Genomic DNA, 21,253 nt, shown 5'->3' with positions numbered 1-21,253 from the left:
AGGTGCTGGGTAGCCTTCCATGTACCGGACGCCCCCTACAAGTCGTGACGCCAGCCTCTGAGTCATCCACCGCAGGACCTGAGTCCAGTCCACCGCGCAAGCCGACGTCTGCTAGGGGATGCACCTGAGTTCGGGACTCTGCCGGATCCTACCCGGAAGCGGAAGTTTGTAGCAACGTCCACCGAGAGCTTGCCCCAGACGACGACTCGAATAATTCTTCACCAGCCCCGGGTGCCACCAAACTTCGACGCTTCACCTGGCGCCGACCCCGAAGAATGGCTGGAACAGTTCGACCGTGTGGCTGTCTTCAACAGCTGGGATGATGCTACGAAACTTAGGCACGTCTTTTTCGCCTTGGAAGGACCAGCAAGAATCTGGTTTGAGAATGAGGAAGCTAGCCTTACGAACTGGGAACCCTTCAAGGAGCAGCTTCTGAAGATCTTCATGAACGTCGTGCGAAAGGAGAGAGCCCAGCAGCTACTACAGTCTCGCATACAGCATCTAAACGAGACCGTTGCAATGTGCACTGAGGAGATGAAGCGTCTATTCCGGCGTGCTGACGCAAACATGAAGGAAGAAAAAAAAAGTAAAGCTGCTTATGCGAGGAGTCAAAGAGCAAATATTTGTGGGCCTCGTACGGAACCCACACAAACCGTCGGGGAATTCGTCGAAGAGGCATCCACCATGGAAAAAAGTCTCGTAGCCAGAGCCCGCCAGTATGACCGCCAGCAGCGCTTTTTGTCACACGTTAACAACGATAACCTGCGGGAGGTTATACGTTAAGTTGTGCGAGAAGAGCTCCGACAATTGCTGCCAACATAGAAGCAGCCGCAGCTTACATCGCTCACTGACGTCATCCGGGACGAAGTTCAACAGGCCTTGGGTGTGACGTCGACAACCACGCAGCCTAAGGGGCCCCCAGCCATGACTTAAGCCGCAGCAGTGCGCTGTCCTGCACCTCGACGACGGGACTCAAGCCCATATCGCCCACAGCCAGCTGCGTTGGACCGCCGCCCTCTCGCCCCAACCCGCCCGTACTCCGAGCGTTGCACAGAGCCAAGGAAATGCGACGAGTGGAGAACTCCCGACCAGCGCCGCCCACTATGCTTCCACTGTGGCGAAGCCGGTCACATTCTCCGGTACTGCCCATACAGGATAATGGGCATCCGAGGGTTCTCTTACGACGCCCCACGACCGCGACCCGGCCAGCGACCATCACAAATCGAATACTTTTTGCGTCGGGAAGAATACTCATCGCCGAGCCGCCTATCACGTTCCCCTTCGCCATTGTCCCCGCGCTTTGTATCTCCTAGCCGAGGTTACGCCGTGCGTGGACGCTCCCCCAGCCCCCGAAGGTTAAACTAAATAAAGCAGCCTCTGGAGGTGAGGTTGCTTCTGAGCGCAATGACAAAGATCCTCCATCGACGAGAACTCAAGACCATGCCTCAACTACGACGACGACACCGACGAAGACGACGCGGCCAGACTTGAAGCTTTTACCGCTGCCCAGTGAAGTAACGTCGGAGTACGCCCCCCGCAGTCTCACTACTCGACGAAGCCGAGATCGGACACCGAAGACAACGTATAATACGAGAACGCGAACAAGTGATCTTGAAGTTACGGTCGATGGTCACGTGGTTACTGCCTTGGTCGACACGGGTCTGACTACTCAGTCATGAGCGGGCCACTCGCTGTCCGACTCCGGAAAGTAACAACAACTTGGGAAGGCCCGCTGATCCGCACCGCAGGTGGTAACCTTATTACGCCGTCAGGACGTTGCACCGCGAGATTTACAGTAAATGGGCGAACCTATGCAACAACCTTCCTGGTCCTACAGAAATGCTCGTGAGACATGATTTTGGGAATGGACTTCCTGAATGAACATCGGGCGATCATCGACCTTAGATCCAAGTCGATCAAGCTTTCCACGGACAAAGCCATATCTGCCGCGACGACAGCGACTCATCACATTGCCTTAAACCTCCTCGACGAAGTATTGAGCGTGCCGCCCCGATCAAGTGTCGTCGCCTGCATAGGTACTGGAGACATCGAAACTGCCGAAGGCGTCGTCGAGGGGAACACCCAGTTACTCCTTGATCGAGGACTGGGCGTCGCAAGGGGAGTCGCCCAAATCCGAAATGGCCAAGCCCAGGTGCTGCTAACCAACTTCACCGAAGAATACCGGCATCTGAACAAAGGGACGACGACCGCTTTCCTCGACGAGCTGGCAGACATCGGAGACATATTTGCCTTACGTGACCAACCCGTAGAACCAACTGATCAAGGCCATCAACCCACGTTTGATATCAACCCAGCATTAACCCGGAGCAGACAAGACCAAATACGCAGTCTTCTTCAAAAGTACAGCGATTGCTTCTCATCACCATCGAATGTGCGAAAGAACCCGGCTTGCCAAGCACCGCATTGTCACAGACGAACACGCCCGACCACTGCGGCAGAGCCCCTACCGCGTATCGCCGATAGAACGACAAGCTATCCGCAAGCAAGTAGAAGAAATGCTTCGTGACGACGTCATCTAGCCATCGAGGAGCCCCTGGGCAGCACCAGTCGTCCTAGTGAAAAAGAAAGACGGCACTTTTCGCTTTTGCGTCGATTACCGCCGCCTGAACAGCATTACGAAGAAGGATGTCTACCCCCTCCCCCGCATCGACGATACACTGGACCAGCTGTGCAACGCTAAGTACTTCTCATCGATGGACCTGAAGAGCGGATACTGGCAAATTGAAGTCGACGAAAGAGATCGCGAAAAGACTGCGTTCATCACACCAGACGGACTCTTCGAGTTCAAGGTGATGCCATTCGGCCTCTGCTCTGCCCCAGCGACGTTCCAGCGAGTAATGGATACGGTGCTCGCAGGCTTGAAGTGGCAAATTTGTCTAGTCTACTTAGATGACGTTGTTGTCTTCTCCACAAGCTTTGAAGAACACCTCAGAAGGCTTCGGACAGTGCTGGAAACAATCAAGTCTTCAGGCCTAACACTGAAACCAGAGAAGTGCCACTTCGCCTACGAGGAGCTGCTGTTCTTTGGCCACGTCGTAAGCAAGGATGGAGTTCGCCCAGACCCTCAGAAGACGGCTGCGATCGCAGTTTCCATAGCCTAACGACAAGAAAGCTATACGCAGATTCCTTGTATTGTGCGCTAATTGCCGGCGATTCGTCAAGAACTTTTCGCACATCGCTGAACCTTTGACCCAGCTTACCAAGGCTGACGTGCCCTTTAAATGGGAAAGGCCGCAAGAGGAAGCTTTCAAAGAGCTGAAGCGCCGCTTACAGTCCCCTCCTGTGCTCGGGCACTTTAATGAAAACGCCGAAACCGAAATCCATACCGATGCAAGCAGTGCGGGCTTAGGAGCGGTCCTCGTTCAGAAAAATGGAAGACAGGAAAAAGTTATCGCGTACGCTAGCCGTTCACTGTCGAAAGCCTAGGTCAACTTTTCGACCACCGAGAAAGAATGTCTCGCCATTCTTTGGGCCACGTCGAAATTTCGCCCCTACCTGTACGGACGACCATTCAAGGTTGTGAGGGATCACCATGCTCTGTGCTGGCTAGCCAATTTGAAAGATCCGTCCGGCCGCCTTGCTCGTTGGAGCCTGCGCCTTCAAGAATTCGACATAACTGTAGTCTACAAATCTGGCCGCAAGCATTCCGATGCAGACTGCTTGTCACGAGCCCCTGTCGAAGCAGCACACGAAGAGGAAGACGACGACGCTTTCTTAGTACCGGTAAGGATTCTCGTTAAGCACTATTTGCGGCTACCTTCATGATTACATCATTGCAACTGGGCGCTTACCCTGTTAAATCCATATAAAATTCCACTGAATGTCCAAAAGCGTATTTTATTTTGTTTCCTGATGTATCTAATTTGCTTATTATTAAACATTTCAAACAATTCATACATATTTTCTGATTTCAAACATTCTACTATTTTATTTAGCTTTTTTCCCGCACTCATACCTCCTTGGCATTCACCACCGTACCTTGGCCAATCCCCCCGCGTGGGTATGTGCCATTTTCATATGGTGAAGAAGAAGCGCCAGCAGTTTCGCGCAGCAGCAGCACTCGGATCCTGACTTGCAAAGCCTAGTTGATTATCTGAAAGGCAAGACCGCATCGCCTCCCCGAAGGTTCCAGCGGCAACTGTCGTCCTTCGTCCTTCACAATAATGTCCTCCTGAAGAAGAACTTCGCGCCGAACAGGACAGTGCATCTTCTTGTCGTGCCCAAAAATCTCAGGCAAGAAATTATGCAGGCATGTCATCATGAGCCGACTGCAGGGCATCTCGGGATTGCTCGCACGTTGCACCGCATCCAGGAGAAGTACTATTGGCCGCGGCTAGCTACCGACGTTTCCCATTACGTGAAAACGTGCCGTGAGTGTCAGCGACGCAAAACGCCTCCGACTAGACAAGCCGGACTCCTGAACCCCATACCACCGCCAACTAAGCCCTTTCAGCAAATAGGGATGGACCTCCTCGGCCCCTTCCCGACCTCTTCATCAGGAAACAAGTGGATCATCGTGGCCACCGACTTCATGATCCGCTGCGCCGAAGCAAAAGCGTTGCCTAGTGGTACCGCAACAGAAGTCGTAAAATTTTTTGTCGAACAAATTCTCCTGCGACACGGCGCCCCGGAAGTGCTCATCACAGACAAAGGAACGGCGTTTACAGCGAAGCTGACGCAAGCCATTTTAAACTACGGCCAGACAAGCCATCGGAGGACGACTGCCTATCATCCGCAAACCAACGGACTGACACAGCATCTGAACAAGACTATCGCAGACATGCTGTCCATGTACATCGATGCTGGACACAGGACGTGGGACTCCGTTCTGCCCTACGTGATCTTCGCCTATAATACTGCCGTCCAGGAGACAACCAGGTTTACCCCATTCCAGCTGGTATACGGCAGGAAGCCCACGACAACACTCGACGCAATGCTCCCGCACGTTTCCGACGAAGACAACCTCGACGTCGCCGCCTACCTTCATCGCGCCGAGGAAGCCCGCAGACTTGCGCGGCTTCGCATTCAAGACTAACAGCACAGCGACGCCCGACGCTACAATCTGCGCCGACGAGACACGCATTACAAGCCAGGTGATCCTGTTTGGATATGGACGCCAGTTCGTCGCCGTGGATTAAGTGAAAAGTTACTGCGACGCTACTTTGGCCCGTTCAGGGTCCTCCGTCGCATCGGTGACCTCGACTATGAAGTCATCCCCGACGGCACGATAGCATCTCAGCGACGCCGCACACGCCCGGAAGTCGTACATGTCGTACGCCTGAAGCCATATTATGAACGCTAAAGGACTGGAAGTTTGCATTCTCCGTGCTTATTTTCATTTTAAAGCATCGAGACGATCCTCCTTTGGGAGGGGGGTAATGCCGCGTATCATTGTAGTGCCCGTTCGTTCGTGCAAGGCAGCAGGAAAGGGGTGTTAGTATTTTTGTTCGTGACGCGAGAAGCGACCGGACTTATCTCGATTGATCACAACCATGCAGAGCTGCATCTACGTGTTTCCAGATTAGTCTAGATAATCTCGACCTGTTATCTCGAAGTTTCCTTGCCGGCTTTAAATTGAACGATGCCGCGAACAGCGGGAATTCGTAGTTCGACGACCGACGAGCACGTTTGTTGCTTACGCTGCCACCGAGTGATTCAGTTCTTTTGCGGGCGCAAGTCAGCCCAAATAAAGAGCTTCGTTTGCAAGTCTTGCTGGTGTCTTCCTGACTGCTGCACTGCCGTCACTACAACGTGACAATATCCAAAAATGCAGTTCTTAATCTTTTCGGCTAGAATTTCTTCCCATGCTTTCATTTCGAGTCCGTGATGTCTCGCTCACTTTCTCAAAATACACCTGTGCTACTGGCAACGGATGACCCTGTAAGAAATTTGAAATTTTGAACCCACGCGCAGGCGCACAGTCATGGTCTATTATGAGTTTTTCTGCCGCCCCTGTTGAATGTTTCATAGAAAGCAGGCTTGACTAACCAATTGATTGATTGATTGATTGATTGATTGATATGGGCGTACTGCCTTTCCTCAGCCTTGAAAGCGTTTCCTCGCATTTCCTTAGTTTCGATAAAGTAATATTGGGAAAAATTGTTTTGCTGAATATGTAATGCGAATCGCGCAAAAAGGTCCTAATGCTTGTAATGCATATTCGGCACCGAAAGAAAACTTGAACTTTTCTATGAAGGAACAAATACAGCCTCGCCATAAAATACTTCAGTCAGAGAAGAAACTCGCTTCAAATAATGTTCAATTTTCCTCCATTTCAGTTAATACTTACTACAGCAGGTCATATCACAGAGTTACATAAACAAAGTTTTTGGGAGTCTGCCTTTTTTTTTCTTGAAACTGTCTTCTGGAAACTGTTTTCTGGAAATGTCCAGAAAAAAAAGCGAGGAAACATTCTAAAAAATACGACAAATTATTTAAAACTGCGCGAACACAAACAAGTACCGAGCAAGAACACAGTAACACACACAAGCGCAGACTTCCAACTTTTATTCGAAAAGATTGCCGCAGTCTTTTTATACCCTCTGTGCATACTATCAACACACCCCAAAAACATCGGTAACATTTAAAACACGCGTGATTATCTCCTCTGAACGTACCAAACATTCCACGATATTGACCGGGCGCCTAGCAGCACACAAGTGACTGAGAAACACGCGCAAATTTTACCTCAAAAAGACAAAGATCGTGAGCCACGTGCCTTGTCCACGACATGTCGAACACGCCAAGAAGCAGAGATAAAACAACGAAATGAAGACAAGAACAACGAAATGAAGACATAAACATGGTAAAAGGCAAAGGAGAGACCCTAAACCTGAGCAAAAAATGCGAAACCAACAGGAACGCGGAAAAACAACTCTGAGGCCACTACATTCGAGCTAAAAAAAATAAATAAAAAGGAGCTAAAAAATTTTTTAAATCGCATAGCTCAATGAACAAAAGCCATCTAAACATGAAACAAGTGTAAAGTGAGAATCAAACCATAGAAAGCTAAAAGGGTAACATGAAACAAGTGTAAAGTGAGAACCTAACCATAGAAAGCTAAAAGGGTAACATGAAACAAGTGTAAAGTGAGAACCTAACCATAGAAAGCTAAAAGGGTGATGCATGAACCCTACAGGACTAAGAGGAAGGCGAACATCTAACCATGACGGTATGCATTGCTCCCTTCTAGAAACTCGATTTCTTTATCAGACAGGTGAATTGACGGCGTGCTGACACATCGATCTGCGCTTTCGGCAATAAGAAAGGCCTCAAGATCGTAGGGTTCATGCGTCACCCTTTTAGCTTTCTATGGTTAGGTTCTCACTTTACTCTTGTTTCATGTTACCCTTTTAGCTTTCTATGGTTAGGCTCTCACTTTACACTTGTTTCATGTTTTAGATGGCTTTTGTACATTGAGGTATGCGATTAAAAAATGTTTTTAGCTCCTTTTTATTATTTTTTTAGCTCGAATGTAGTGGCCTCAGAGTTGTTTTTCCGCGTTCCTGTTGGTTTCGCATTTTTTGCTCAGGTTTTAGTGATCTCTCCTTTGCCTTTTACCATGTCTATGTCTTCATTTCGTTGTTTTTGTCTTAATTTCGTTGTTTTATCTGTACTTCTTGGCGTGTTCGACATGTCGTGGACAAGGCACGTGGCTCACGATCTTCTTCTTTTTGAGGTAAAATTTTCGCGTGTTTCTGAGACAATTGTGTGCTGCTAGGCGCCTGGTCAATATCGTGGATTGTTTGGGACGTTCAGAGGGGATAGGCGCACGTGTTTTAAATGTTATGGATGGTTTTTGGGTGTGTTGATAGTATCCACAAAGGGTATAAAAAGACTGCAGCAATCTTTTCGAATAAAAGTTGGAAGTCTGCGCTTGTGTGTGTGACTGTGTTCTTGTTCGGTCCTTGTTTTTGTTCGCGCAGTTTTAAATATGAACGATTCAGACCAACTAGCCCGCCAGAAGATATTTTTGAACGACAAAATACATTGTGGTTTCGTCGTAATGAAAGATTTTTATGTTGTTATCTAGCATTTTTCTGTTATACATTTCTGAAGTTTTTAGTTCTACAGTACATTTTTGTTGTGACTACACAAAATACTGTTGCCACTACACAAATTTGTTGTTACAAGTTCTTGGAAAAAAGCAGTACTTAAATTCCTTTAGGACACAAAGTTTCTTCTGTATTTCAGTTCGATCCGTTAATATTGACTTGCAAAAGATTTTGTACTAGATGTTTCGGTCGCTGTCGACGCTAACACTGAAGTGCACCTTGACGTCACAGGGGACCAGCTATCTTATACTACCAATATCGTAATGACGCTAGCGGCAGCGTAAAGCACTTCGTGTTCTTGACAACAACCGCTTGATTCGGTGGCGTCACAATAATAGCGGCTGTTGCCCCTTGACGTCAGTCTTTGTGAATGGAAATGCCTATGGGTTCCTCGGACAACATCCAAATTTATAATTAAGTTCCAGGCAACCCCGCGAATGACACTGTCTAGCATATCCTTACACCACAAAACAAGTGCACATGCTTGTTTACGTTCAAATTTTTGCCTACGCCCTTTAAAACGTTTGAAGGTATCGAAAGGAAAACGATAGGTTAATTTTGAGACACCGGATTAGATCACACTCTGTTAGGGAGCAAACTCGAGCCGAAGAGGTCGTAGCCGAGGTCGTAGCCTGTGCGTAACAGAGAGGAGTGCAAGAGACGGCAAACATTGTGCACGGAGACGAGAAATCTTTTAAACAAGATTATTAGAAGATCAAAGGAAGAAGCCTTGTGCCGGCAGTGAACGTTACATAGCTGAAGGTGATAATGACGATTGTGGTTCTTGGAGCGCTAATTTACGGAAAAGATACATGATGGTTTTTTTGGGGGGGTATTTGGTTTGCTCTTCGTGATTGTGACCCTGAAGTTTCCTGTTTTTGTACTGTTTATGTTAACTGAGTACTCTTCAGATGTATCACCCTCTAAGGTTTATATTGACGTTAGCATGTATGTTCCTTTGATTTACTTCACGAGATGGGTACATACAGGGTCTGTTCTGAAAGTAGTAGGACTCATTTTTTCCTGGGCGAACGGGTGGACGAGAGGCTGTCTGCGCGTGCAGGATCGTTGAAGAGGGTATTGGGAATGCTGGGGAAAATCGGCAGCAGGCTCTCGGCCGTTGAAGAGAGGAAGTCGCTTGTACTGTGAACCCCTGTCGAAACGTCTCGTCACGCACAATCGTCGAGCGTTTACTGGATCAGCGATACGCGATCAAATTTTGAATAAATCTTGGTAAAACGGGCAAAGAGACTCACAGCATGATTAAGGAGGCCTACGGTGACGCTTCCATGGGTAGATCAGGTGCTTTTTGAGTGGCACAAGATTTTCCGAGAAGGTAAGGAAAGAGCGGAGGAAGACGACCGCTCCAGACGCCCTTCGACCAGCAAGACCAACGAAAATGTGCAGCAAATGAAACATTTACGAAACAGTGATCGTAGAATCAGTATCAGAATGATTGCTGATGACTTGAGCATTCCTCAAACCCAAGTTTTCGAGATCGTGACAGAAAACGTATCCATGAGGAAAGCGTGCGCGAAGTTGGTGCCGGGAATGTTGTCAGAAGAGGAAAAGGCCAACCGGTCGGATCTTCTTCATCATGTGAATGAGGACCCCGATTTTTTGCCCAGCACAAGGCGGCAACGCTGCCTCGGCACCACTACAGCCTCGACTTGGCCCAGCCAGACTTTTTTCTATTCCCGAGAATAAAATCAACGCTCGAGGGGAAACATCACGGATCGGTAGGAGTGGTTCAACAGGCCGTGACGAGGGAGCTAAACAGCATTCCGGTCCAGGCGTTCCTGGAGGCGTACGAAAACTGTAAAACTCATTGGCAGCAGCGTGTAGGTGCGGAAGGGTGCTACTTTGAAAAATTGCAATCCCTTGTACTATTCTCCTGAATAAATTTTGTTAAAAAAATGAGTCCTACTACTTTCAGAACAGACCATGTATGTCATGTATTCTACCATTAAAGGTGCACTGAAGAGGAATCTGAACTTGTCTTTTTGCCGCGGGAACTCGATCTACACGTTCCTAGCATTCTTGTAAACTGCGACTTATTGCCCGGTGTGGCCGATTTCCCTAATTAAATCGATTAACGTCCGGCTCCCGCCTTTATTTTTTTAATTCTGCCTCGTACGGTGGGCGGAGTCGACCGACGCGGGGAGTGCCTTTCACCCAGTCCCGTGGCGGCTTGCCGCTCTGCCATCGGCGGAGTAATACGTAGTAGTCCGTAGAAGCAAATAGTCCACACGTATTTTTATTTCTGCGGGCTTATTTTGCGGTTATTTTATCTACAAATCAAACTATTTATTCACGGAAACCTAAAAAACAAAATGAAGCGAAAGCAAAGACTCCACGGATTGCCTGAAAGGCACTCCCCGCGTCGGTCGACTCCGCCCACCGTACGAGGCAGAATTATAAAAAAAAGGCGGGAGCCGGACGTTAATTCGATTTAATTAGGAAAATCGTCCACACAGGGCAATAAACCGATGTTTCTAAGAATGCTCGGAACGTGTAGATTGAGTTACCGCGGCAAAAAGACGAGTTCAGATTCCTCTTCAGTGCACCTTTAAAGTTTTTAGTTGCGAAAAAGTGCTCGTGTTGTGTCTTCTCTCCTACTTTGGTCCTCGTTTTTGGCGCTAACTTCATCATGAAAAGATACATGTTTTAAAGGAGTGCCTGTCATAGTTCACATCGTTCGCAGCAAGGATGCAACCTAACATTTTCTTTTTAACTTTAAATTTCTACTGTGGTATAGAGTATCTTTTTCTAAAGAATGTCATGCATCCATAATGATTAACAAATGTACGTGTAAACAATAGTTCTTAATTTTTAGCGAGTCCCGAATCGCCCCAAGCAATACCAGAATATATTCACTTGGAAGACGGAAATAGGGCGAAATAGTAACCCTTCCGTAATATTGAAATTAGTGCCCTCGCAAGACAAACTTATTACAAGTAAAGACATCCTTTCCTGTTCATGGCAAATGGTAGTTGCTATTAGGACTTTATCTTCGTTTATTTATTTCGTGAGTGTCTCAAGTACTCTTTATGACGTGCATTAAAAAAATGCCTCCTTAAACATTAAACTAGTTACGATAAACATCTAGAGGCGTCAAAAGCTAATTATCGAGTATCCGTTGCAAAAAGTAAGCTTCCGTATGCTACCTCCTATTCTGTCATATCATCACCAGCTTTTTCTTTTCCTTCAGGACAAGAAGGAAATGAAATGCAGAAAATTGATCTATACACCTGTTTTTACCAGTAGTTCAGCTCTGATAGTATTCGCCTGCTGATTATCGCTTCAGGAGCTTTGCTCGGAATGGCAGGAGCGCACTGCAATGTTTACTTTTTCAGCTGTTTTTTATTGCCTTGTGTTGTTGCTTATTTTCTTTCGAGAAATAGAAAGTTCCTTAAAGTGCCTTGGATATGCAATCATTTCTTGTCAACTTCCATTCTCTGCTCTACAGTTGAGAGAAGAATGAATATGCGAATTAAAATTTTCATTTGTTTTACTCAGCTTGTAAAACACTTAATTCAAGGCAATTACATTTATTTGCAGAAATCCTAAACTTTAAGAAGAATCAGTTATTCGAAGACGAATACATTTACATCTCATTTTCCTAGAAGTTCTCAAAGAAGATCATTTTGAACTATAGCTGCTTTAAACAGAACTGTCCCTCTCGTAACTTCATTTATATGCGCCAAAGAGGGCGACTGACGTCTGTCTTCTGTACAAACGAATTCGTTGTGGAAAACTGAAGTGCACAAAAAAAATTTGCGCCGCCTTCCGTCTTTTGCCGCCTTTTCAGACCAAGATACCCTTTAGCACGAACAACAGAGGAAAAAAAAACCTCCCCTACGCTTTGTTCAGCTTCACAGACCCGCCTAAATCCTGAAAGGCTGGGTGTTTGCTTTATATATGGCATACATCAGCATAAAAACATTCGAACACAAAGGAGATTTCCTCACACTTCCGTTTGCTTGTCAGGTCGATTTAGATGGAGGGTGAAGAAAGGCTTTTTTAAAGCACGCCGTTTCGAATTCGAGCTGCATATTTCTCGTGACGTATGACAAGATCAAGTGTCGTAATTTGCACTTCCTTAAATCGCGTTTCCCTTCATATGACTTTCTCTTGTTTGCTCAGGCTTAAGTACTACGGAAGAGCATTATCCGCTTTGTCATCGGCAGCAAAAGATTTGTTTCTCAGGACTTTTAATGCGTTAATATTTAAGTTAACAACTGGTGCCTAGGTATCGTTCATGGTTTTGCACGATATGTAAAAGAGATACAAAAACATTTCTTTGAGTAAGAGAACAATAGTACCATTAACTTCGTCTCCATAAGGCCTAGAGGTAGCATGACAAACTCCAGAGGAAAATTGGCGCCACCTGACTAATAACTGCAAAAAAGACGAGTAGGAGATTGCTTTAGATATACGAATAATACTGCGAAAAAGAATACCTTATCTGCGTTGGCATATCAAGCTCAGAAAAGAAGAATACGCATACTATAGTTTATTGGGAACCCGCCTGCTACGGCGACAGCCTTTTACATGAGTGGATGGGGGGTGCTGGTGAACTGGGCCTTAGATACGTATTCTCTTTTAATGATACGCTGAGGACCACTAGAAGTAATCCTGTTATGATAGCGTGCTGCGCTGCAATAACAACGCGACTGTTGTCACCGAACACTAAGCTTTGAAAGGCAAAAGAGGTAAAGAAAACGAAATACAGGTTGCCGTTATTACCGGGCGTTTTAGCAAGCAAAATGGTCCTTTCGACACCATATTGCGACGCGCACCCTAGGGACTACGTTAAACCGCCATTCAGTTGAAAACTGTCCTACCTGTTATTTTCGACAAGTACAAGTCGAGTTTCAGTCGTCTGATGGGAGAACATTAAACTGCTTTCTTGGAAATAGATGCGCCATTTGTTGCCGTACAAATGCTACCTCAGCCAGTAGGGGCCAAAGAATAGTTTTTATTAGGAAGAAATTTATGTATGGAATTGTCGTGAACGTCCCTTTAGGGCCCCGCTCAGAACAATGTCGCTTTCGTGTGAATGCTCCTTGAAGATATCACGTTTGGGCGGTGGCAGAAGAGAGGCAACGACAGAGGTATTTCTAAAGTGAGTCCAATCTGTCACGTTTTCATTTCTGGCTGAACAATGTAGACATATATTCGAACCTTATACGGTGACGCCGCAGTTGCTTCTATTTTGTTCTCCTAGTCCGCGTACGCCTGTGATAGGACGACAGCGAAGCTACGAAACAGAGACAGCAACATTTAGGCTGAAGACTCGTACAGTTAACATCAGTAATAAATCCGCCATAAGGGATGAAACACGGTTACAGCAGATTTTCTGCCGTTTCCGAAATCTTTGAAGAACAAGGGCATATTTTTCGAGCACTATTTTCTTTCGTTCATTCCGCGGATCTGCACTGTTGCGCTGCAGACGAAGTTTATAAAATGGACGCACGCTCTAGAATCGCTTTTGAATTTCTAAGCTTGCGCCTTTATTTCGTTTGAACTTCCTATGAAGAAGTCAAACATTCTTACGTTGAGGTGCGCATTGTGCACTGCAAAAAACATAAATATAGTCAAGGCAGATATACTCCCAGGAACCGGTTTTCAAGGTTTTCTTTCAAGCTCAGTGGTTATTTTGATTACTACTGGTCTCGGTAGAACTTATACCTTAGTTGTAAATAGCACAACTCAGGCACTAGTTTACATTATATTGAAGTGTCAAGATAAAGGAAAGCTTTGGAGATACGTATAAAAAAAGAGGTGAAAACTCTGCGTGAAATGAGTTCATCTTACATGTGCCCCGCCGCGGTGGCTCAGTGGTTACGGCGCTCGGCTGCTGACCTGAAAGACGTGGGTTCGATCCCGGCCGCGGCGGCTGAATTTCTTTGGAGGAGAATTTCTACAGGCCCGTGTGCTGTGCGATGCCAGTGAACGTTAAAGAACCCAGGTGGTCGAAATTTCCGGAGCCCTTCACTACGGCGTCCCTCATAGCCTAAGTTGCTTCGGGACGTTAAACCCCAATAAACCGATATATATATATATATATATATATATATATATATATATATATATATATATATATATATATATATATATATATATATATATATAAAGAGAGAGAGACACTCTCTCTCAAACAAACCAAACCAAACCTTCTTACATGTAAAGTTTAAGAACGGCATGTTCTGCATTTTCTATACAACACCATAAAGATTCACGATACATAAGAGCAAAAAAGAAGTTTATATTTTGTTTTCTTTCCTCGGCGCTTAACTGCTCGTAAACGTATCTTCCCCTTTTTGTATCGTGAATCCACGCGCGAAACATTCTACAAGCCGCTAATTTCACTCTTCCCAGCTATCAGCATGAACAGCAAGTTGTCTGCTGTGGACGAACTTCCAAGAGATACAGCAAGCAGAAGTTTTTCACGTCAAAGTGCGTTTTCCATTTCGGGCAAAAAAAGGGCACACCGGAGCAAAAACTTGTTTCGGAATCCCGTAGTCGTTTATCATCCCTAAGTGTTTATCTCTGCTTTGGGCACGCACCTGTGGTCCTCTGTGTAACTGAAACAAAGCTGTCTTTCAAAACACTCCTCTGAGTTGCTCGCTAATGAGTTTCATTTCGTATTTTCAGATGTAACGTGGCTCATTCTATATGTATCCAGTCGCGCCAAATCCTCCTGTCTGAGAGACCTCTCAGGCGTCTCGAGTTCTCGATGCAAGTCTAGGAGACGTCCGGCACTTTTGTGCTGCCGACAGAAGGTCTAAGTATACCATACTTATTTTACTTAAGGGCCCTAAACTTCAGCTCAGCGTTTTGCAGAAACTGCACTCAGACTAATCAAACGTTGTTCTCTGTGTGCACAGTTTGTTTGCATCAAAAAATACCGAACGTATCTACTAAGAGAAGTAGGTATGGCGGCGGCTGAGGCGGGTTTTGCGAGCCAACTATTCTGTTTCAGGTGAAAAGAAAATCCCCAGAAGGATTGTTGAGGTTGTTGGAAACGAGCACAGAGAGTAAAGGTACGACAGCGTGTTGCCTGCGTAGAGTTTGCCATCAACCACCATTGGCAGATCTTGCAGGAGCAGTGTAGTAACCGTGTGCCGAGTGAAGTACGACACGTCGAGCAAAATCTCTTCTTTGAGGTTTCGATACGCGGCCGTTCTGGTAAGCATGCGCTGTATCCGGCCTTTGAAGATTGCGCATTTGAAGCAAGCATTAGCTTATCGCTGCCATGACCCATGTCTCGGCAGTGACAATGAAGCTCTGACTACCTAATGAGGCCGAATCAGGGGCGGCTTTCGCGACTTTCACATATAAGAAAATCGGTCTCACTATGACACCTAGTGTTACTACTGCACGTACTAACTGTCATCATTGCGTTTGCGTTGCAGACACTGCGCAGTTGAAAATAAATTCATTACAACTGTTGGACGAGGCCGCTTGACAAGCAGTAGTACCCTTTAAATGTAAATCCTTTCGCTCTTATTCTGCACAAAACAACACAAGGGCACATTGTAAAGAACGTGACACTTGGGGTAACGTGCGACTGTGGAACATGGCAGTTAGCGCAAGGACGGGAGGGGATCAAGGTACAGTGCATTGATCGCTGTGAGTTTTTTAACCATTAATCAATGAGTTCTTGGTCACTACCTAAGAAAATGCAACAAATGAAGCTGTCAGTAACTCTTACTTCTTGTTACTACATTATTAGAAAAATATTTCCTATCTTCTTTAAAATACGGTAGTGAAATAGGCACTCCGCTGCGGTAGCTTAGTCGTTTGAGCTTCTGCCTCTCATGCGGGAGCGGCGGGGTTCGATCCCTTTTGCCGCCGGGTATCCACCGGTGATGCATGGGTACAAGCTCTTTACCCTGGCCCTGTGCTCTGCTTCTCTTGGGTGAAATGCTTGGAAAATTGGGCACTGACCCCACCTTGTTTAGCCGAAAAATATCTCGTGCCATGGTTTTCTTTGTCCTAAAGCTGCCCTTGCATTACAAAAAGTTGTAATCATCATCATCTCTTGTAAAATCACCACTGACTCCTTATTTACTACATCTGGTTACTGGTTACTGCCTTGTTAGCAAGCTTTTGTTTAATTCTTAATGAAGTTACGAAATATAAGTGACACCTTAGGATCATGACAAATGATTTTCTAAATAGTTATCTTTGTTGTATCATGCGGCAATTAGCTACACTTAACGTTGCTGCTAATAAAGTTTCATAAGTAAGTAGGGGTGAAGTTTTATCTCAAAGGGTAAGAATGATAGGCCCTAACGGAGCAACAACAATTGCTTACAAGAAAAGAGAGCAGCAGTACCTCTCTCTCACTTAACTGACACGTGCTGCATGAAGCGGTGTTGTAGCGGTGTGTTACGAATAAATTTCGACCCCATAAGAAGGCAGCCGCCTCTGCCGCGAAATTCATTACGCGTGCTCGGACTCGGAAACCAGACGACCTAACTGAGGGCCAGAATTGCGAGGTATGCAAGCCGGCAAAAAATTATTCATATACGTGCAGTGAGCGTGCCGTGTATCTGTGACGTTTCCTGATTTGTGTTGTTCCTAGTTCCTTACAGCTTTGCGTCTGCCGCGTACGGTTGCTTGTTTGAAGTCACTGTTTCGCTTGCAGTATGGACGAAACCATGTATAAGATTAAGACGCTGGCACACTGTTGCTAGCTTGTATCGGTGTCGGCCCTGAACACAGCGACCGCATAATTCTGCGTTTTTCGGAGGTGCCAAATTTAAGATGCAACGCCAAGACAACATACTACGATCCTAGAGATAGATGCGGCAAAGTGTTTACTACGGTTTTCTTAACAAGTACAAGGATCTTTATTCAAACTCTTCTATGCAAACATTGCCACAATCAGTTATTTTGCATGCACTTAACACTTTCTTATATATTTTTAAATGATAGTATGGCTAGGTTAGGTCATCCTAATGATGCTTGGATAAGGTTGTACGGTAAACAAGCTGTACGCGCACATGTACCTGGTACTAGTCTGTCGGTAGAGTTCATACTAAATTTTTCTAACAAGACTATATCCCACATTCGTTGAGACTACCCTGCCCACAGCGCCGAAAGGCAGTCTCTTAGCCGTGCGCTGGAGCGTCTAGATCGACGCCCACTGACGAAAATGAAGACTCTTGGCCATTGCCCGCGGCGATCGTCGGCGGTGTAGGCCTACAATGCACTTCGCGTCTTGCGAACGTCTGGCCTGCATGATAGGCTGTGACTTTAACGAACGCTGACTTTTCATAGTGACTGCAATTTTCTACGACTCTCTTTTGTCTTTCATTTTATTTTATTTCCTCATCTCTTTCCCCCGTGTAGGGTAGCTAACCGATTATTCTACCGGTTAACCTCCTTGCTTTTCCTCTTCTTCTTCCTCCTCCTTGCTGAGAAGGTTCACTCGTGTCACTACTTTCAAGTGTTAGCAAGTGCTAGTTTCCCACACTTTACTACCTCAATTTGTTAACCAGGTAGCAAGATATGTGACAAACGACGAATTCACTACATGTTCTGTTATTACCTACGACTACCCTCTTGGTATTAAGAGCGTAGTTCCCAATGCTTTTCGTTTCTCAAGCAGTGCAACTAAGTTGAGAAAAAAGAGAGATCTTCGATACTTCTGGCTATGAATGAATGAATGGCACATAAACTGGTTATAAGCGTACAGCAGAGATGCACATAGTCGTTAAGCCCTATTAATTGCTGCAAATTAAACTCATAGAGCACAGAAAGCGTTCCAAAGAAAGTTAATATCATGCATATTTTTAAGAATACAATCCGGGAAACTTTTTCGCTCTGAAAATAAATTTCATTTTTCCGATTTATCGGGCACGTGCAAAGTATTAAGTTTAAATTGATTGTTATAAAACATCTTGGAGGTTCCACGCGTTGCATTTCACACATTGTTGGAGAACGGTAAGCCGCCTGGAAGGCTTCGAGAAACTGTTGCAAACACTCCTGAGGAGGAAGTTGTGCGCCTTCTGTAAATCTTTCCTGTTTCGCTGCTCTTCATTTTCAACTGCTAGGTTTCTTCCCAACAGCTACGGATGCATTTCGATAGAACCGAAATGACAGCGCACTAGAGTGCTGATGTTTTCTTGCACTCAGTAAAATATCAAGTGTTTCAATGCAGGCTGAAGTTCTCCGTTGCAACATATTTCATGAGACGTAGCGGCTACGGACAGAGGCTTCGTAAACTTTCAGGACACATTAGGAACTAATGAAGATCCCTTCGCTGCCTAGGTAAAATACTCGCAACGGCATTACAGACGTTATTAGTCATTTTTCATTTAATTGCATTATAAGTTTCTTGCTACCAAAAGAGACGACCAAAGTTAAATAAACATGAAAATTTACTGCAAAGCTGTACTTACCATCAGGTTTACGTGCAGCGCGTGCAGTAATTGTGTGCCTAGATTTTCCTCAGTAGCATTGTGCGTAGAAACGTCCTGAACGCTATTCATAAGTACTTTTGCACTGATTTTGGCACCCTCAATTGCACAGCGCTAAATTTCTGCGTCATTGTGTGGCAAGCCAGATTTTGACAATCAACAATTTATTCAGTCTATTGCCAACGAAGTTGACTAAATGAAGTTCTGTCGATTTCAGTTCATGAACTTGACATGTAGCGTAAAAAAGCGTGCGTGTCACAAATTTTGGACTACCTCAAAGCATTTCTTAGCAAGGGGTCTGCGACTTGTTCGAGAGGCACAGTTGAAGGCGTAACTTGCGTAATAGCTTCCTGCTGTATCTATAAGAAAGCGCAAAAAAAAAAAGAAAACATACTTCATAAATGAAGTTCCCGCGTGTGAAATTGCATTTTTTTTCATCGAACAGAGTTTGAGTTCATGCTGTCTTCGAAGGAGGACTGAAGTTTCTGTAAAAGGGGCATTCTTGAGTCTTCGCTGGTTACTTACGAAATTTAGGTAGCGGTGGTACGTTTACTCACATGGTATCCTCTACGACACGACTGTTTACATGACGATGCACGTGTTGCCCTCGAAAGCGACCTCGCTAGGCACCGTTTAGTATGCGGTATATCCCTTTCAGAAGGGAACATTTCTCGCTTGCTGGTATGCTACTTTTGCCATCTGAAGCGCAAAGTAAACTACGGCGTCCGCTGCGCCTCGCCCTCAGGTCAAGACGAGGCCTGCCAGACTACACGCCACGCGCATCGCTAATGAGCTAAAAGGCTCTTTGCTTAGTATGACGTCTGTATACGGCCAGGAAGAGATCGATAGCGCTGTGTACAGAGGCAGCGTAAACCGGCTCGTCAGCACCGGACGGCGTAGACTGATGGGGCGCCGCGGCGAAATCTATTCGCCAAGCCAAAGGGCATTAAGCTCGCGTTAGGAACCTCTTCTGGCCGACGCATTCATCTGGCATCGTACGACGCCCACGAAAGGAAGAGCGAATAAAAAGGAGAGGCCAGGGCCGAATGTAGGACAACGGAGTGTTTGCTCACCCATTTGGACGTCGCGCGGGTTGCGTCGGAGAGCGCAGCACGAGGAAGACGACGAGCTGACGCCGTGAAAGTGGAGACGCCAGAGAAGCAAGCACAAGGTCCGGTAGCGTAGCAGCATGGGCGCTGGACGGAGCCGCCCGCCAACGGGACAACGGGACGCTCCGCACTCGAGCGGCGACGGCACTCAAGTGGACCACCACCAGCCGAACCACAGGCACCACCTCGTCGACGCTGGCACGTAAATGAGAGCCGCACGACGAAGAGCGAGCAGAAGAACGAGAAGAGGGAGAGAGGGGGGGAAGAGGGGGGGATGGAGCGCGAGAATCGAGAAACAAAGTAACTCGCGAAAGAGCTTGGTTCGAGAGGCAGGCAGAGAACAGCGATGGAACGACAGTCTCGCTCAAAAAGCACCAGGCTCGGGCGGCGATTGCGGGAGTAAAAAACAAAAAAATGCGTCCGCTTGCAACTCCTTTCTGGTGCCGGGCCGATCCTCACTCACTCCCGTAAACGCACTGAGCTCCAGGAGAGGGACAGAGCGACTAGACGGAGAAAAAAGAGAAGATGCTTATGTCTTTATGCGCTAATCGGTACGTGACGCAAACGCACACTGGGAATCGGTTCGCACAAGCGACGGCGGCGACCTGTGCGCGGATGAAGGAGTGCGTCGGTGATCTGCGTAATTATGTGGCGATCAGTTGCCGGTTTCTCGAAGCGGAGCGCGCACGCAATCTGCCGCTACTGGTCCTCCTGCTGCCACTGATTCCACCGCTGCCGTCGTCGGTTTGCCGAGCTTCGGCCAAAGAAGCCTTGCTACCGCCGGCTCATTGGAGCGATTGTGCCACCGCGTGTACGTATGCGTGCGTCTGTTGGAGCGAGCGAGCGCGCGCCCAGAGAGAAGGAATTTGAGAATTCCCGCACAAAGTAAGCGAGCGGCCGGCGAGCACTGCCCATGTGTTTGTGTGCGCGACGGTGGAGGTTACGGTCATTAGTCCTCGCCGAGATGCAGGGAAACGACAGATGGCAGGGAAGTTCTTAATAAGGGTCGCATGAATTGATTATCAAGTGAAAATGATCGCGCGCCGGCGGTTCCGAGAGGAATGGGTGGTCTCGAATTAAGAATACTGCGTCGGCGGAAGTGGAAGAAAGAGCAGAATGGGGATGGGCGATGAGGAGGAGGATGGGAAGAAAGGGAAAGTAGATGAGGAAGCAAACGTCAGTAAGAGAAGAGGCGCAGTAAAGCGAACCGGCGGCGAGGGAAAGTAGGGAAGTAAGAGGGGGAAAAGGAAGGGCAAAGCGGCCAGTGGGGACGTCGGGGATAGGTGGAAAGGAGGGTGCGGCTATGCATTAGCGCAGCCTTCGCCCTTTTATCGCGAATAGAGTTAAGATGGCGACGCGCGGACGGCGGGCCATCTGCTTGTTTTCAGCGTATCCGTCCGCCGCCGCCGCCGAGATTTCGCCTCGCAGGAAGTATTTACATAATCGTGACTGCACCTCCCACTCATTTTCGGGCCCTGGGAGTTTGCACGGCCTAGCTTCAATTTTAGGCGAATATTCATTTGCCGCGAGGCAAGCGGGAGGTTTCTGCTTTTTTTTTTTTTGCGCTGGGAGAGAATGGAGCTGTTGGCGTCAAGGCGGCCGATGTCTAGGCAGCCCCGCAAACCGGACTGTG

The 21,253-nt window shown here is 46.7% G+C and overlaps 1 protein-coding gene across 1 annotated transcript in view; it reads right to left on the bottom strand.

Annotated features, from left to right (window-relative positions):
- The window catches only part of LOC149339232 (cell adhesion molecule 4-like), a 99,158-nt gene extending 78,986 nt beyond the window's left edge, over positions 1 to 20,172 (bottom strand). The window contains exon 1 of the mRNA XM_089550430.1: positions 19,585 to 20,172. Within this exon, the coding sequence (XP_089406556.1) occupies positions 19,585 to 19,702 (118 nt within the window). The 5' untranslated portion in view covers positions 19,703 to 20,172. The remainder of the gene's footprint in view (positions 1 to 19,584) is intronic.
- Between the last annotated feature and the right edge of the window lie 1,081 nt (positions 20,173 to 21,253).

The sequence above is a fragment of the Amblyomma mixtum genome, chromosome 6 (genome assembly GCF_055824585.1).
Source record: "Amblyomma mixtum isolate Tamu chromosome 6, ASM5582458v1, whole genome shotgun sequence".
In the NCBI taxonomy this organism is placed as follows: Eukaryota; Metazoa; Arthropoda; class Arachnida; order Ixodida; family Ixodidae; genus Amblyomma; species Amblyomma mixtum.
Note: the sequence above shows the minus strand (reverse complement) of the source record. Positions and strands in the feature narration are given on the sequence as shown.